At 50.4% G+C, this 12,028-nt stretch overlaps 1 protein-coding gene across 26 annotated transcripts in view; it reads right to left on the bottom strand.

The window, feature by feature from the left end:
• The window catches only part of LAMB3 (laminin subunit beta 3), a 67,349-nt gene that overhangs the window by 22,013 nt on the left and 33,308 nt on the right, over positions 1-12,028 (bottom strand). For 25 of the 26 annotated variants that reach the window (XM_078078162.1, XM_078078163.1, XM_078078166.1 and 22 more), the window contains 2 exons: positions 3,424-3,538; positions 2,817-2,890 (listed from right to left, as the gene is read on the bottom strand). In XM_078078162.1, coding sequence (XP_077934288.1) covers positions 2,817-2,890; positions 3,424-3,538 — 189 coding nt within the window. Of the gene's footprint in view, positions 1-2,816; positions 2,891-3,423; positions 3,539-10,252; positions 10,384-12,028 lie in introns of all 26 variants that reach the window. The other variant, XM_036114184.2, reaches the window with a different exon arrangement.

Here is a 12,028-nt window from a genome sequence, read left to right as displayed (position 1 = left end):
TTCCCTCCTCAGAGCCTTCATTCAGGTTGTGTCCTCTGCCTGGAATGTTCTTCCCCCTGGTGGGCTCCTTCTCATTTTTTTGTTCTCAGCTTAAATGTCACCTCCTCCCAAGATTTTTCATACCTATCCAGCACACATTCTTCTGCCCACACTCTGCCCATCCTACCCCATTCCAGCATTTTGTTTGTTTCCTTCATAAATGTCACCACAATTTCCAATCATTTATTTGTTGGCTTGCTGCTTTTGATTCCTCTCCCTCTAGACCAGTGTTTCCCAGCCTTTGGCTCTGTTAATATCTGGAGTTGGATCATTCCTTGTGTGGGCCGTCCCGATCATCATAGGATGATTAGCAGCATCCCTGACCTTTTACATATGAGATGTCAATAGCATACCCATAGTTGTGACAACCAAGAATGTCTCCAGAAAAACAGTATGGAGGTTCCTCAAAAAGTTGAAAATAGAGCTACCATATAATCCAGCAATTGCACTCCTGGGTATTTACCCCAAAGATACAAAAGTAGGGACCTGAAAGGGTACGTGCACCCCGATGTTTATAGCAGCAATGTCCACAATAGCCAAACTGTGGAAAGAGCCAAGATGTCCATCGACAGATGAATGGATAAAGAAGATGTGGTATATATATACAATGGAATATTATGCAGCCATCAAAAGGAATGAGATCTTGCCATTTGCAACGACGTGGATGGAACTGGAGGGTATTATGCTGAGCGAAATAAGTCAAACAGAGAAAGACATGTATCATATGACCTCACTGATATGAGGAATTCTTAATCTCAGGAAACAAACTGAGGGTTGCTGGAGTGGGGGGTGGGGTGGGAGGGATGGGGTGACTAGGTGATGGACACTGGGGAGGGTATGTGTTCTGGTAAGCGCTGTGAATTGTGCAAGACTGTTGAATCTCAGATCTGTCCCTCTGAAACAAATAATGCAATATATGTTAAGAAAGAAAAAAAGAAGAAGAAGAATGTAGCAGGAGGGGAAGAATGAAGGGGGGGACATCGGAGGGGGAGAAGAACCATGAGAGACGATGGACTCTGAAAAACAAACTGAGGGTTCTAGAGGGGAGGGGGTGGGAGGATGGGTTAGCCTGGTGATGGGTATTGAGGAGGGCACGTTCTGCATGGAGCACTGGGTGTTATGCACAAACAATGAATCATGGAACACTATATCTAAAACTAATGATGTAATGTATGGGGATTAACATAACAATAAAAAAATTAAAAAAAAAAAAAAAGAATGTCTCCAGAAATTGCCAAATATCCCCTAATTGAGACCCACTACAGTAAACCGTAGGCCCCCCCGTCTGTCTTGTTCAAGTGGCACCCCCAAGGTCTAGCACGCAGGAGGCACTTAGTCATTTGTTGAATGAATGGATAAAGCTTTAGTCTACTTCCCTCCTCCTCATGTATGTCTGTAAACTCATCTCTCACCAGCTTGTAGCTTTCCACATCCCTATTTCTCACCACCATATACACATTTTCCCCTCCAGACCCTATATATGCATTCCCTTGGCCCCTCCCCAATTGCATACCTTCTTGCCTCTTGCCTCCAGGCCTTTGCACTTTATGGTTGGTTCTCTTTGTCCAAGAATGAACTTTGCCCTTTGCCTGGCTATTAGTGGCCTAAAAGGTTCACCTTTTCCTGGGCATTCTGTGACTCACACCCCAAAGACAGACCAAGTTGGACACCCCTCTGTGTTCCCAGCACCATTTCCTATCAATATCAGAGCACATGTCATACCTCCTCACCATCAATCCTTTGTCTTCCCGACATTTACTAGAGCAATGTGAGAACCATGATTTAGCTTTATTCCTCTTTCTATCCCTAACATCTGGCCCCAAACCTACCACACAACCAGTGTTCAATATGTGTGTAGCAAGAATGGACAAGTAAATGAATGAGTGAGTAATGAACAAGCAATGTAACTAACAATATCCTTCCAGATGAATGTTGCCCTTCAAAGTTGTCACCTTTAGAGACTGGGCATTTATTCAAATGATACTGCCATTTCTCAAAATACTTTTGACCTTTTTGAAGAGAGGATCTCAGAGCTAACTTTCTGAGTCAAGGAAGAAATTAGATCCTATTGCTTTTTATTCACAGCTCATTTTAGCTCCTGAAAATGATATCACCCTCCGTGATCATCTAATCTTTTTAACCAAGCTTGATCCTTAAATATTCGACTATTTCTGTAGAAAGAATAAAATCAAATCTTCTCTGAAAAAAAAAAAAATGACCTGTGAGAAATGAACAAAAATGTTCCCTCCCAAAGGAGTATCTTGGGAGGCTGGTCTAAAAGCAGAATCCAAAAGTACTCTGAGAAGTAACAGCAGTGAATGAGTACATGGCCCACCAAGGGGGCTGCTCCCAAAGCACATCTTTCATAAGGATGGGCCAATTACTGGCTGTTTGCTAAACTCAATCTCATCAGCAAAATTATTAAACATACCAAGAATACACAACTGTACAGTAACTGACCAGACCCAGTGGAACTGGTACTTGGCAGAGCTGAATTAATTAGATGGGTTGAGGATGGGGGATACAGAAAGGAAGCAGATATACAACGACTGCATGGCCAGGACAGGGGGCCTGGAGGCGCCACTGTGCTCCCAGGAGTGGGCCTCTGCTGTCATCATGACACAGACTCAGGGTAAGTGTCGCCTTGTCACCACACCTACCACGTGGTGCCATCACCCCAAGCCTGGGGAGACAAAGCCACTGTGCTCCCCATAAGCCCAAGCCCACAAGGCTCAGAGTCCCCCTCTCCTATCCACTGCCATCTCCAGGAAGCATACCTTAAAATCCATCATGATGTCTTGAAGCTGGAACCTCCTGTCCAGGTCCAACTGCAGAGAGACAGGGTTCACATCTGGAAGGACAAAAAGTAGAAACTTTAGAACAGAGAAATTCTATCTTCCCAGCCCTGAAGAAGGCTCTGGACTCTACTAGCTCTGGGAAGTCAGAAACATTAAGCTCCATCCTCTGATTTCCCTCTTGGAGACGAATGGTACCAACATGCTTCTCCCTATATTTCCTACTCAAGAGCCCATCTGTCGTTAGCCAAATTTCCTTCCCATCATCTCTTGATGATCCTAACACACTAAAGGATTTCAATGTGTCTGTTCTACAAGCTCAATTCCTTCAACGAGCTCACTGTAACTAAGTGTGATGAAATAAAGGCATTCTTCGCATTTCTTACCCTTTCCTTAACTTCCAGCAAATTCTTCTACCTACAGCATCTGAGACCTCAAACATAGAGGCAGAACGTCTGTCAACCACACATGTCCCACCACCATAAGAAATGCCTGGGACACCCAAAAGGGCTCCCGGGCACCCCCCAACCACCCCCCACCCTGTGGGACCTCCCACAAGTTTAGGCCCCTGGAGGGGGCCAGAGCTTACCATTCTGTGACTGCCACCAGCGCATGGGGCCCGAGGACGAAACCACATTCTCCACTCGGTGACTATTGTAATTGTGAGGCAACCTAGAATCACACTTGCAGCATTTCATCTGCCACTGTGGGACAGGAAGACAACAGAGCCTCATGGGTGGGGTCCAAAGAGGATTCCCCCTGCATCCTGAGAGCCTAGAAGATTCCCTCCGTGGAAATCCTGCCCCCAAGGATCCACTGGTTTCAGTAATACCCTTGGAAGGATTAGTCTCTTAAAACAAGGCTATTGGTCATCTTTGAATGTAATTCTTTTGTGTTCCTCCTAACATATAGATAAGTGAATAGTGAGGAGGCATTATTGCCAGGAAAGAGGTGTGAGGTGGCAGAAAAACGCTGGTACAGAACATTGCCTCAAAGAGAAATCTGAGGGGTGTCTGGGTGGCTCAGTCGGTTAAGCGCGTGACTCTTGGTTTCAGCTCAGGTCGTGACCACGGGGTTGTGAGATCAAGCCCCACGTCGGGCTGCACACTCAGCAGAGTCTGTTTGGGAGTCTCTCTCTCCCTCCCCCTTGCCCCTCCCCGTGCCTGCTCGCACCCTCCAAATAAATAAATAAATAAATAAATAAATAAATAAATAAATATCTTTAAAAAAGAGAGAGAAACCTGAAAAGAGTATCAAGAACAAAAAGAAGAAAAGATGAGGAACTCACTTTAATTTAGCCTCTCCTATGTGCTAGGTACAGGTTAGAGAGTTTTATATCTAAAACTGGCAGCTCCAGGGAAAACTGAGTTTCTGAGCATCAAGGAGAGGGGGCACAGAAAAAAAGGACAAGGGAATTTGGGGTTCCGGTCCTAGCTCTGTGTTACCCCATTTTCTAGGCTCAGTTTTCTCCTCTGTAGATTGAGTGGAGGCTGAAATAGAATTCATTCCACACATTCAACAAGTATTTATTGAGTGTGCACTATGTGCTAGACCCTGCTCTGGGCTCTGGAGTTATAACAGTGAACAAAATAAAGACCCTGCCCTTAGGGAGCCAACATTACAGTAACATTTGGATGATTTCAAAGGCCTTCCAGCACCGATGTCTGGGACTTAAGGATGCTTCCCAGGTTTGGCATTTCCTACCCACAGGAAAGAATCTGAGGGTCCCCAACCAAATGAAGCCTTGTGGTTAGGTGGTCCCAAGGCCAGGAATGCATAGGACAGAGGAAATCTGCCACCCTGGGGCTGAGAGCAAGAGTCCCTGCATGAAGATCGAGGCCAGAGTGGGCGGCCAAAAAGGAAACAACTTCACTGGGGAGCTCCCCCCAAAACCACACCTTCCCTGGCCTGCCCATGCCCTGGAGTGAGACAAGAGACAGAACTGAACCCCAGGGGCTCCACAGCAGGCAGAGATCACCAAGCAAAAGAACAGGGCCAGAGTACATGGCCCTTGTTCTATTAGTTTATATGTGTGCGCACACACGCATACCCCACAGAGACAGCATGACCTTGCTTCAGCTCCCCCATGCAACACAAATAACTTCTGTTTTCTCTAAGTTACCATGGTACCAGATCTTGTGCGTAGCGTAAAGAACACTGTTCAGGGGCGCCTGGGTGGCTCAGTTGGTTAAGCGACTGCCTTCGGCTCAGGTCATGATCCTGGAGTCCCGGGATCGAGTCCCACATCGGGCTCCCTGCTCAGCGGGGAGTCTGCTTCTCCCTCTGACCCTCGTCCCTCTCGTGCTCTCTGTCTCTCATTCTCTCTCTCAAATAAATAAATAAAATCTTAAAAAAAAAAAAAAAAATTTAAAAAAGAACACTGTTCAGAGGGCTCCATATTCACCCACAAGTAGAAGCTTGGACAAGAACCTCACTGGCCTGCTGTTCCGTCTGGGTGGGGACAACTGTATCTCCAAACACCGCATGCCTCTGCTTTCCCCTACGGCCTCCACTCACCAGAACCAGGGAAAAGCTTTCGCTTCTCCAAGGCCTTCCAGCTCCTGAACCTCTGCCCTGTCCGGGGAAGGTGATAAGCCAATAAGACTGATGTCTTAGTACGGGTAGTGTCTGCGGAACTGATTAATCTGACAGGTCAGTCCCGAAGGGATTGAGTTAATATGCTGGGGTTATGGAAATTCCTTGCCCAACACCCATCTTCCCTCTCCACTGCTGACAGAGCTTGGGGCAGTGCGGAAGCTGAAGGGGAGCCTCGGCTTCCCACCCCGCTTTCCAGCCCTCACCTCCAAAGTAAGAGAATTGTCATCCTTCCTAGTGCTTGGACGTTTCCTCATCGGGTCCAAAAGTGCTTTATTAAACAATAATTGTATGATATTTAATGTTCAAATAATGGCTAGCACATGTGCCCTGTACAGAGCACTCACTGCCTCCCTCCCCTTCACTGCCCCTCCCTCCCTGCTCACTGCCCCACCCTCCCCTTCACTGCCCCTCCCTGCTTACTGCCCCTCCCTCCCTGCTCCGCCCCTCCCTCCCCTTCACTGCCCCTCCCTCCCTGCTCACTGCCCCACCCTCCCCACTCACTGCCCCTCCCTGCTTACTGCCCCTCCCTCCCTGCTCCGCCCCTCCCTCCCCTTCACTGCCCCTCCCTCCATGCTCACTGCCCCACCCTCCCCACTCACTGCCCCTCCCTGCTTACTGCCCCTCCCTCCCTGCTCCGCCCCTCCCTCCCCTTCACTGCCCCTCCCTCCCTGCTCACTGCCCCACCCTCCCCACTCACTGCCCCTCCCCGCTTACTGCCCCTCCCTCCCTGCTCCGCCCCTCCCTCCCCTTCACTGCCCCTCCCTCCATGCTCACTGCCCCACCCTCCCCACTCACTGCCCCTCCCTGCTTACCGCCCCTCCCTCCCTGCTCCGCCCCTCCCTCCCCTTCACTGCCCCTCCCTCCATGCTCACTGCCCCACCCTCCATGCTCACTGCCCCTCCCTGCTTACTGCCCCTCCCTCCCTGCTCCGCCCCTCCCTCCCCTTTACTGCCCCTCCCTCCATGCTCACTGCCCCACCCTCCCCGCTCACTGCCCCTCCCTGCTTACTGCCCCTCCCTCCCTGCTCCGCCCCTCCCTCCCCTTCACTGCCCCTCCCTCCATGCTCACTGCCCCACCCTCCCAACTCACTGCCCCTCCCTGCTTACTGCCCCTCCCTCCCTGCTCCGCCCCTCCCTCCCCTTCACTGCCCCTCCCTCCATGCTCACTGCCCCACCCTCCATGCTCACTGCCCCTCCCTGCTTACTGCCCCTCCCTCCCTGCTCCGCCCCTCCCTCCCCTTTACTGCCCCTCCCTCCATGCTCACTGCCCCACCCTCCCCGCTCACTGCCCCTCCCTGCTTACTGCCCCTCCCTCCCTGCTCCGCCCCTCCCTCCCCTTTACTGCCCCTCCCTCCATGCTCACTGCCCCACCCTCCCCACTCACTGCCCCTCCCTGCTTACTGCCCCTCCCTCCCTGCTCCGCCCCTCCCTCCCCTTTACTGCCCCTCCCTCCATGCTCACTGCCCCACCCTCCATGCTCACTGCCCCTCCCTGCTTACTGCCCCTCCCTCCCTGCTCCGCCCCTCCCTCCCCTTTACTGCCCCTCCCTCCATGCTCACTGCCCCACCCTCCCCACTCACTGCCCCTCCCTGCTTACTGCCCCTCCCTCCCTGCTCCGCCCCTCCCTCCCCTTTACTGCCCCTCCCTCCATGCTCACTGCCCCACCCTCCCCACTCACTGCCCCTCCCTGCTTACTGCCCCTCCCTCCCTGCTCTGCCCCTCCCTCCCCTTTACTGCCCCTCCCTCCATGCTCACTGCCCCTCCCTCCATGCTCACTGCCCCACCCTCCCCACTCACTGCCCCTCCCTGCTTACTGCCCCTCCCTCCCTGCTCTGCCCCTCCCTCCCCTTTACTGCCCCTCCCTCCATGCTCACTGCCCCACCCTCCCCACTCACTGCCCCTCCCTGCTTACCGCCCCTCCCTCCCTGCTCCGCCCCTCCCTCCCCTTCACTGCCCCTCCCTCCCCACTCACTGCCCCTCCCTGCTTACTGCCCCTCCCTCCCTGCTCTGCCCCTCCCTCCCCTTCACTGCCCCTCCCTCCCTGCTCACTGTCCCTCCCTCCCCGCTTGCCCGGCTACATTTTTTCTTCATAGTACGCATCTCCACTTGAAATATTGTACACTTATTGCCTATTTATTTGCTTATATTATCTGTTTACTACAAATGTATACTCCACAAGGGCTTCCCTTCCTGTATCCTCAGTGCTTAGAAAAGTGCCTTGCACATAGTATGAATAGTAAATACTCAATAAGTGCTAACATTTTAATTATCATAGACATTCTCTTCCTGCAGCCAGGGAGTTTAAAAGGAGGGATGGGGGAGGGAGGTAATAAAACAGCAATATTATGTGACAGAGAGCCCACTATGGGCCAGGTACTGTACTAGGAGTCTGAATACGGAAAACCTATTTAAGCCTCACAACAGCCCTATGTGGTAAGGAATATTATTCCCATTTTATTTATTTATTTATTTATTTTTAAAGATTTTATTTATTTATTTGACAAAGAGAGAGACAGCGAGAGAAGGAACACAAGCAGGGGGAGTGGGAGAGGGAGAAGCAGGCTTCCCGCGGAGCAGGGAGCCCGATGCGGGGCTCGATCCCGGGACCCTGGGACCATGACCTGAGCCGAAGGCAGACGCTTAATGACTGAGCCACCCAGGCACCCCTATTCCCATTTTATATATGTGAAAAGTGAGGCTCAAAAAGGCTAGTGACTTTTCTACTGACTGACAGCCAATGTCAGCCCCTGCACCAATCAACACTAGAAAGGGTCCCTTATCACCTCCCCCTCCTCTCTCTCCCTTTCTCCCCCTCCCTCTCTCTCTTTCCCTCCCTCCCTCTGTGTCATCCTCTCGCTTCTGCTAGGAAACCAGGTGGGTGCACAGACATCAGAGGAAGCATGGTAAAGGGTGACAATCTCTGTCTCACTCAAAGGGCTTCGTCTGACCCTGCCACTGACCATGGGGGAGCCTAAGGTGGAGAGAGCACTTTGGGAAGAAAGCTGGCTTCTCAGGCTGACCCAGCTCAGTTAACACAGAAATTGTAGATGTGTCAGTCGCTGAAATCAATACCTGAGCACTTAAAATAATCCTTTCTGGGCAAGAGAAGCCTTTTGCTGGAATCTGACTCTCCTCCAGAATCCTATTTTGGTCCCTGGCAGTAAGCGTGCCCCTCTCCCCACTCTGCACTTCCCCACTCCCCTCTCGGGGGCAAACTTTTCCACTACCCAGCCTCTGTCTGCCCTCAGCACATGTCCCCCAGAGAGACAAGGGCCAGCTGCCTTCCGGCCGCCTGTCACCAGAGCTCCCTCCCCAGCTCTGCTGGGACCTGATCCCGGCCTGTTCCCTGGCCAACACAGCGCCAGAAACAAGGCTCTTTCTTTCCTCAGGCCTGGGGCACCAGAGCTAGAACAGCTCAACCTGGAACTGGAAATGACCTTGATGGTCCCCAAAGGATGAAATATTATGTAACTATTAAAAAGACTGCTCCCAGGAAGTTTTTCATTACTCGGGGAAAATGCTGACATTGTAATGTTTTATGAAGAACAAAAGTTGGGCATAAACGTGTATATGTCATGATCTCAAAGACATAAATTTAAAGGGAAAGAAAGTGTCTGGAAGGAAATATGCCAATAGATTAGGTTGAACCATATGAAATGGCTGATATTCAGCCAATCTGACCTACAAAAATGGCCACCACATGCAGCTTAACCTAATATCTCTGGGTAATAGGATGGCAGGGAACTTTTTTCCTTATTTGTTATTCTTTAATAATATTAAACTTTAATACCTTGGATATATATTCACTTTTATACCCAGGAAAATAGACATTATTATAAAATAAAACAAACTAAAAAATGTCCAGGGTGTTCAGTTGGGGCTTTTTACCCTGCCTCCTGGCTCAGGCTTCCTAGTGAGCCTGGGGGTGCCCCGCACCCGCCCCACCTTCCTTCCACGTGTGCAGGCACTGATGGTAAGATCAGATGCTCTTGTGGGCTTAAAACCTACGTGCTGCTTATCACAGAAACATAGCTAAAGGAGGGATTTATTGCAATCCTTAGAGACAGGCTAAGCCAACAGGCTCGGGACAGGTATTTTAAGTGGCTCTGCTTGTCAACCAGCCAGCGGGATGGAGACCTGAAATAGAGCGGCTTATGGCAGAAGCCCACATGAAGACAAGCTGCTAACTTCCTCTTTCCCTCTGGGCCTCAGTTTCCCTTTCTATTTATTCTGGTATGCCTACGTGAGTATGTGTATAATAAATGCGTGTGCGTGATTCTCAACGCGAGGCTCTTCCCCTCCTGTGTGCTACATGCCTCTGGCGAAGCTCTCAGCTGCAGCAGCCCCCCTCTCTGGGGTCAACTGGCCAACGTTCTCCTGGCTGAGCTACCTCAGAGACTCGGCCTTGTTATCAATCCAGCCTGTCAGGCCTCCAGCCAGTTTGGCTCCTACTTGCTCTCCATCTGGAAAGGCTGGGCCTCTTCCCTTATCCTGGAGCTTTCTAGAAGGTGGCCGGAAGACAAACCCTCCCAGAAAGCTGGGGGAGGGCAAAGGAGAGAGCAAGATCCAGCAGGAGCCTGAATCACGGTGGAAATAGGTGGGAAAAGGAAGGTAAATGCAAATTGAAGCTCTGTGCCTTTGTAGAACACAGAGCTAATTCGAGGGGGAAACAGGAAAACAGCCTCTGGTTTTCATGGCCCAGCTCCCTCCCATGAGCAAGCCAGAGGCTGCTTGCGTCTATCTAAGGAGATAGCATCAGGGTCATGGCTGCCAGCCAGGGTCTAAAGAAAGGAAGCCAGGACAAAAAAAAAAAGAACAAACCCAGCTGTCTGCAAGAGAAGACATTCTCTCCACTTCAGCGTCCTCGTTGGTAATATGCAGGCGTGGAATACGATAATGAAGTTTCTTCTTGCTCTAACATGCTATTAGAATTCTCCCCTACTCCAGCTTATCTGCTCAGAAGTTTAAAACAGTCCAAACAAGAATGCAAAGGAAGGAAGGAAAAAAAAAAAGACATTAACCAGATGCCATACTGGAGAAATACTCCTCTCAGCTAAGTGGGCAGAAGAAGGGGCCCTTACGGCCTGTGGTCAGCTAGGCCTCCATTAGACCCCACTGGGATCCACAAGCCTCAGGCTTTCTAAGTCAGTGGATATTGCCGATAAAGGTCAAAAGTCGGGTTCTGCTGTGGTGCCGAGGAGGAAAGCCCCAGTGCATAAGGCACTTTCAACTTCATCTTTTCTCTTATCATGAAGTAACACCTTCACCAAAGCTTAACTCAACGCTGCCCTCATGCCATCCAAACTAAGTTCAGGAGGCTGACTCTGAAGCTGGTTAGAAATGATGTGTACCACGCACCCAGAAATTACACTGCACCAGGCTCTCTCCTGAGCACTGTGCATACATTATCTCATGTCATCCTTCCAAAATCTCTGAGGTCGGTATTTTACATTAAACGGTAGGTATACTCATTTGACAGATAGGAAAGCAAGTCTTAGAGAAGTTAAGAAATGTGTCCAAGTCCATAAAGCTGGGAAGAGATAAAGCAGGGATTTCTGTCCCAGGATGTCTGCCCCTAAACCTTCTAGCCCTGTTCTAATTCAAGGGACACAGTGGTCACTTGGCAGCCACTGGAAGAGACCAGAGTTGGCTGTCAGGATGCTCCCTGCCTTCTCCCCTGGAAAGGACAGCCTCAGCCCCAGCCTGGAGCTCTCCAGAAACACAGATATTTCCCTAGACCCAAGTGCAGAGAATTGCTTTGCTTGTCGGGACCTCTGCAGGCTCTGCCAGTGACGTGGTTCCTACAGCCCCCGAGGAAAAAGAAGCAAAGTAGGTCTGCAAGATGTTGCCGAGACTTCCGGGGGACCTGAACCCCAAAAGCAATGGCGTGAGACCAGCCCAGCAAAGTTTGAGGCCACTCAGGTTTGTCCAGGCCTTCCCATTACATCTCTCCCCCCTCTTCTGTCCTTCTAGCCCCACAAGCTGTACTCCCCAGCCCGTAACCACCAGGACCCAAGAATCTCACATGCCACCAACCCAAATTTTGCTTCCTCCTGATGGTAACACTTTCCCCCAATGTCCCTATCCATGTCCTTCTATCCCTCAAAACTTACCCATCCTGGCCTTTACTTTTTTGGAACCCTTTACAAAAGCCACAGCTAATTTTCTGGTAAGCAAACCCTGGCTGAGATATAACAGTTGATGACAGATTGATATGGTGCTTTTCCCAAGAGTGTTTGTATTTCAGATAAAGGACGCAACAATGCTTCATCCAAAAGAGCAGATACCCAGTGGCAGGAGCTTTGGAAGTTTCAGAACTGCTGAGAACTTCTGGGAAACAGGAGGGCAAAAGGCAGTCCCAAAGTACAGAGACATAAGGAGCTCACACATCCTCTGCCTACATATCAGCCATGCCAAAGGTCCAGAAAACAGACAATAGTCAAACAAAGACAGGCAGTGGTTGCTGGGGGATGTGCGTGTGGATGCACTGACATGCATGTGTGCATGTGTGCATGTGTGCGTGTGCGTGCGTGCGAGTGTGTGTGTATGTGTGTGTGTGTGTGTGTGTGTGTTGGGGTGGAGGGGATATCAATGGGC

The sequence above is a fragment of the Halichoerus grypus genome, chromosome 7, assembly GCF_964656455.1.
Source record: "Halichoerus grypus chromosome 7, mHalGry1.hap1.1, whole genome shotgun sequence".
NCBI classification, from domain to species: Eukaryota; Metazoa; Chordata; class Mammalia; order Carnivora; family Phocidae; genus Halichoerus; species Halichoerus grypus.
Note: the sequence above shows the minus strand (reverse complement) of the source record. Positions and strands in the feature narration are given on the sequence as shown.